This window comes from Corvus cornix, chromosome 1A (genome assembly GCF_000738735.6).
Source record: "Corvus cornix cornix isolate S_Up_H32 chromosome 1A, ASM73873v5, whole genome shotgun sequence".
Classification (NCBI taxonomy): Eukaryota; Metazoa; Chordata; class Aves; order Passeriformes; family Corvidae; genus Corvus; species Corvus cornix.
Window position 1 is genome coordinate 19,200,811 of NC_047057.1, and position 6,366 is coordinate 19,207,176.

At 47.0% G+C, this 6,366-nt stretch overlaps 1 protein-coding gene across 1 annotated transcript; it reads right to left on the reverse strand.

The window, feature by feature from the left end:
• Positions 1-360: 360 nt before the first annotated feature.
• LOC120411842 (tetraspanin-7-like) lies at positions 361-3,080 on the reverse strand. Its single transcript, XM_039570189.1, has one exon. The coding sequence runs from the start codon at positions 2,950-2,952 to the stop codon at positions 2,236-2,238; it is 717 nt and encodes a 238-aa protein (XP_039426123.1). The 5' UTR covers positions 2,953-3,080; the 3' UTR covers positions 361-2,235.
• Between the last annotated feature and the right edge of the window lie 3,286 nt (positions 3,081-6,366).

Sequence of the window (6,366 nt, forward strand, 5' to 3'; positions counted from 1 at the left end):
TACTTCATTCTGACCAACTACTATGTGTCATATAAAGCAAAAAGGGTCAAAATCAGAAATAATTTTAGTCATCAGTGGAGTAAAAATAGAGCAATGTCATATTCCTGTAAATTTTCAGAGCCTACTAACTCCAATAAAGATCTTTTTATAAACCCAGTGCAATTCCATGTTCCTTTCCCACACTTTCTACACAATGCCTGTTTTATTGCGTCTATAATGGATCTTCTGAATAATAATTAAAAAACCCCACAACATGCTTCTGTATCTACATTCCAATGTACACTTCATTTCATTTGCACTTAGTTGCACCTTGTGAAGACATACAGCAATGCAAATACTCTGTTTGAGTTGAAACAGTGACCTGTTTTGCTCTTAGCACTTGCTAAACTTTATTTCTCAAGTACCATTTACCATACAAACTGTACTTTCTGCCCATTGTTAAAATTGTACAACATAATGTTGACTTCCAGAAATATTCCACTATTGCATAACTAAAAAAAATACAGGGACATTTAAAAGCAAAAATAAAAAATATATTTTGTAAAATAATAAACATCAGCCCTAAAAAATAAAGCTCTGTTTTCTCTATAAAGAGAGATTCCTAATATGTTTCCAGGGTTCACCTATGCAGATGAGTACTGAAATGACAGAGAAGACTGTTCACACTGCTCTCTTCACCTGAAACATGATTATCATAGCTAAATAGCCACCTAATACCTGAAAAAAAGAGACACTGCTAATCCCCTTTCTCCCAAGGTTACCCCACTCCTCCCATGAAGCTACCAGTCATCTTCTTCACTCATTTGACCATTCTCCACAGCTTTGCTAGTCACGTTCCTAAGAGATGCCATGTCCTGGAGTTCCTTTGTGGTTCTTTGATTCTTTTCTGAAATTGTTCCTCCCCAGTTTGATGCGTAAGGTGGGCATGCCTGTGTGCTGCAAGGCAGAGAAATACATAAAAGTAGAGTTCACAGGTTTTAAGGAAGTGGAAAGAAGCAGGAGTGAAGCTCTGAAAGTTCAGGAGCCTCTGAAGTGCACGGCTTGCTTTTACTCAAACTCCAAATGCAAACCCACATCTGTTGCAAAAAAACCCCAAAATCCTGTAAATTTATATTGCTGTCTGACCTGAATATACCCAGGGCTACACAGCAAATCTTGGGGGTTCTCCATTTACTCTCAGGCTGTACACAGATCTGGCTCCAAAATGGTAGGTGGGGGCACACTTCAGAGACAGATCCTTTGAGAAAGGAAAAATGTCAGAGTCTGAGGGCTGTTTTTCAGAAACCCCTCCATAAAACAGTCAGTCTGTTCCATTCATCCTGATGTTAACAGTAAAAGTCCAAAGCAAACTTCTGAAGGGCAATGAACCCTTCCCTCCTCTTGTCACCCCTCATCAGTTCTGATCCTACAGCTTTTGCCATCTTCTTGCACGACAGGGACCCCGGTTTTAGGTCTTTTCAGCCCTGCAAGGATATAACCAGCAACACACTGGCTAAGAAGACATGCATATCCCGAAGGAGGGAGTAACACTTAGAGCTGCAGCTCCACCTCTAGATAGAAATCGGCATTGGAAAAACCACAGCTGAAAAAGCACCCGTAGCAGCCGGACAGCTTGAATACACTCACACCGAAGGTAGGGTATCTTGGCGGCAATGGGATGCACGGCGCTGGACAGTCCCCTCAAGCAGTTCCCAGCGTCAGCTGCTGGCATGGCTACCTGGGTGTCCCTGGACCAGGCCTGCCCCTCATGCACTCCAGCAGTTCTCCAGTAAATTAATTTTCCAGTATCAGAAGAATACTCGCATGGTGTAATGTCGAGAGACACCTCTCTTGCTCTCCTAGACCCTCTCCTCTTTCCTGGTCCATATTTCAGTGCTTTGGTGTTAACATCACCCAGAAAACCGGTCAGCCTTGCCTCAGCTGTCCCTGCTGCCTCAGAGAGTGATGTCTGTCCATGCTGCCACCCCTCCCTGCAGACGTGGACCAGAGGTTCCAGTGGGGACCTGCTGCCCTGCAGGACACATGGCCAGGCCAGGAGGCACCTTCCCTTCTGAGAGGCTCTGGAGATGCTCATAGCATTGAAACACCTGACACAGACTCCAGAGGAATGGAGCCTGGAGGAGGATGCTCCAGTGGAAATGGTGAATGTGAAGGAAGCGTTTTCCCAGTGGGGTGTACTCAGTTCTATGGGAAAGAAGGGAGTTGGAGGGGACAAGGGGCAGGAGTGGGGGGATCTCAGCGAGGAGTGGTGATGCCCAGCAGGTGGGCAGGGACGCGGGCAGCCAGCAGGCAGGCCAGCACAATGCCGATGAGCTGCAGCAGTGCCAGCCCCAGGGCAGCGGTGGCAACATAAAACATGTTGCTGCCGACGAAGGCGGACACCCTGCCGAAGCATCCGTCGCGGTGCAGCCTGCGCGCGTCGGGCGGGCTGCGCTGGCAGCCGCGGCGAGCCCGGCAGCAGCTGAGAGGCACCGAGCCATTCTGCTCCAGCCCCCAGGGCGAGGCGAGCCAGTCGCGGTAGCTCTCCACACCGCAGCAGGACAAGGCGCGCTGCAGCGCGTCCAGGGCGTCCGCCACCCCGTCGTCCTCCCCGTACGCCAGCAGCGCCTGGCGCAGCCCCTCCTGGAAGCCCTGCGCCAGGGTCTGGCGGTACAGGAGCGCCGAGAGCCCGGCCGCCAGCCCGGCCGCCAGCACGGCCGCCAGGAAGGCGCTGTAGGCGCGCAGGAGTCCCCGGTGCTCCGTGGCGGCGCCGAAGCATCCCAGGAAGCCCCAGATGATGACAGCGACGCCGGTGGCCAAGAGGATGGCGGGGGCGCTGGGGTAGTCGCTGGCCGACAGCGCCAAGTAACCACCCAGAGACACCTTGGCCCAGAGGCCGATGATGAGCATGGTCAGCCCCGCTGCCCAGAAGACGAAGCTGAAGGCCATGAGGGACAGCTTGAGCAGGGTCATGGTGCCCTCGGGAGGGCGGTGGCGGTCACGGTGAGGGACTCCCGCGGCCGTCGGTGCTGCCGGGCGGTGCGGAGCACGGGCCCCTCGGCGGTGTTCGAGGTGCGGGGGTCGGTGCGGGGCCCGGCGCAGCCTCCCCACGGCAGCCGGTGTGAGTCGCGCCGCTCCTCCGCCCCGTGCCCTTTTTGAGGGCGCGGCCCGGGGCGGGCCGGCGGCGCTGGGCTGCGCTGCGGGGCTCGGCGCGGGCGGGACGAGCCGGCCCCAGCGAGCGGCCGCCGGGCGCGGTCCCCTGGCTTCCGCTCTCGTCTCCCCGGGCGAAGTAAACGGGGTGCGACTGGCAGCTCCCCTCTGCCCGCGGCACTGCGGACAGAGGAAAACATTCTGTAAGAGGAAAACTCGATATTAACTTTTAATGGCATGTGCTGCAGCCCAGCTTTACCCTGGGCAAGGGACTAAACTTCTATAACTACTAGGAGTAATACTTAACACACAGATAACCTACAGGATGCATAACGAGAGCTTTTGATTTTATTTCTTTTACTGAATTAAGCTGTGCTATTAGGAACCTTTGTAGAAATGAGCATAAATCTGTACCTGAATATTAACTAACTACACATTTAGTCAGTCGCTCAGTTTAGATTTTCCCAGCTGGAAACTATTTTCAGTGTGGCCTGACCCTGTTAAATATTCATTTGATTTAGCCCATGATAACACTGAACCACTGAAGAGACATTAAACCACGGCGAGGTACTGTTATATAACAAGTGGCCCAGGAAGGTCCGGGAAGAGATTCCATCATCAATGTAATTTCATTGCAAAAGAGCAAAAGATAAGGTACTCCTGCAAGTCAGATTAAAAAAAAAAAAAAAAATAGTAGGAAACTGTAAATGAGACAGTTTCTCAGTCAGAGGTAGAATTAGCATCTCCAGGGGTTTCGTTTTTATGCACAACAGTCACACCAAAGAGGTCCAAGTACCCTGTGGTTCACATCTTTATCAAACTGTTTTGGTACTGAATTCTGAGGTTTAATTGTGTTTCAGTGGTAACATTTTCTTGATTTCTTTCTGTTACAGATTTAGGGAGGGAAAAGAGGTGCTATATGTCTCATATTTTAATACACAGGTTTAATGTACAACCAGAAACTCATAGCTGTCAAATCATTAAAATAGCATAATCATAACTGAAACATCACTTGTTCTTCATTAGAGGCCTTGACAATTTCATTAGCAGGAGGATTTTTTTTTCAGATTTTGCAGATTCTCTTCTTTTACCAGTTTATAAGTTTAAGCTCTTTATCATTTTATTGAGAGATCAAGTGTGAGCTAGTTTGATCTGATTCTCAGGTCTTCTCTGAAGATTTCCAGATCTTTATGCCAAGATGTTTTAGCAATGATGATGTTCATGCTCTAGAAGAACTCCTCAGTACATTGCATTATATTACTTATTTTAGCATTATACTACTCATTTTAGCACTAAATCATATGACCAATATCCACAGTGAAGAACAAAAGCTTCCAGCAAAGAAAAGCTAGAGGTCTGCAGGTGTGGAATTTCATAATCAAAGGCTAAAAGATAATGATTTTCACAATTTTATACCTAAATGTGACCTCTGACAGTCACATTCCTGAAGCTATGTTCCAAAGCGGTGAGTCTCTGCTGGCCAGACCTGGCCAGGCGTCTGTGAGCCATGCAGGGAAAAGTCCTTGCTGCCCTTAGAATGGGTTTATCACTGCTGTGTTCCAATCTTCCAACCATCTGCTTTCTCTTAGGATTTTGCGCCATTTCATAGCAGTGTGTTTCCCTTTTGAATCCATGAACTGCTAACTAGCCACATCTCAAAACTACCAGCTGCTGTTTTGCCTTCCTTGTCTCGCACGTCTCTGTGTACTTGCTCACAATGGAGCCATTTTTTCTGAAGTTTCTCAGAGCTATCAGAACTAGGTCTTGGATCACAAACAGCTGAAACCCACAGAAGGGCTAGACTACCTACGTTAGGCAATGCTAAGGAGGGGCTACAGACCCTTTTCACAGGTCAAACGTGTGAATGCTCTTTCTGGACACTGTCTCAGGTTCAACAGGCTTCAACACCAATAAAGAACACCAGTCAGTGTGGTCAGTCACAGGATTTTCTGTTACCCTTGCCCTTCCTTGCGGTGAAAGCAGACAGGCAAAATAGCTTTAGAACAGGCTTGTACAGGCACCTTGGGAAGCATTATGCCAGGTAGGAGCAGTCAAAATATAGGGCATATGGGCAGATCTGTTGTCATCATCCAGGTTGCTCTAAAATGTGCCAGAAATAAAAAATGGTGCTAAAGGTACAGAAATCCAGATCTCCAAAAATGCATTTTATGATCTGTCAGTGCAGTTGTGAAGCATTTGACACAAAATAACTATGGGTTTCACAAAACAACTATTGGTTTCATTGGCAGTTATGTGTTGAACTTCCTCCAAAAATCATGTTAGGCATTCAGTGTTGAAAAGTGCCAGATGATAATAACATCTGTGCTTTTTTTAACCAGGGTGAAATGAGTATACAGGGCCAAATTCTGCCCATTCTCATAACCCATGCTCCTGGAATAGTTTGGGTAAGTAGATGAGGTAGGATTGGACTCCTTGAGCATATGTGAAGCCATAAATGATGAAACAGCTTCAGTGTCTGAAAAACAAACTTACTGGAATAGCTTGATTTTTCAGACATTGGCCAAATCCTAAATTATGTTTACATCTTACTAAGAAAACTACTAAGGAATCTCATGAAATTATACAAGTGAATAAATATTCATGATATTACACGTGATATGTGGACTGACAATTTGATGAAAGAGAAGTGATATTCTATTCCATGTTGTTTTGGAAAGCAAAGTGCTGTGGAAATACCGTAAGAAGGGAGGATTCAGATGTGCTTACCCCACTAAGTGAGAGCAGCAATACCAATTATCAAAGAGTGGTTACAAACATGGGCAGAAAATACAGTGAGACTGACCCTGGAAAATGCAAACTAGTATATCTTAGAGAAAACTGGTGCTTAGTGACAGCAAGAACCTGCCTGCCACACCATGCATCTGAAGGACATGTGGGTGATGGGAGATACCTAATTAGGCAGCACTTTGCAACACTAGCTGGCAAGGAAAAGCAGTCTGCTTGAAGCATGAATTTTCCTCTTTCCCCGCTGTTTTGGCTTGGTAATACCTTAAGTGTTACATCTCCTCCCTCACAGATGCATGATGATTTTACTTTAAAGTGATCATCGTGACTTTCTGGGATTTTTTTTTGACAGAGTTTACACTTGAAATTCTGAAGTGACTATTTCCCATCACTCTGTAACAGAGGGGAGAATGATGCAGGGCTTCTTCATGGCTTTTCAAGGAAACTGAGCCTTTTTGTGATCCTTAGTTCATGGCTATCTAAGGTATCCCT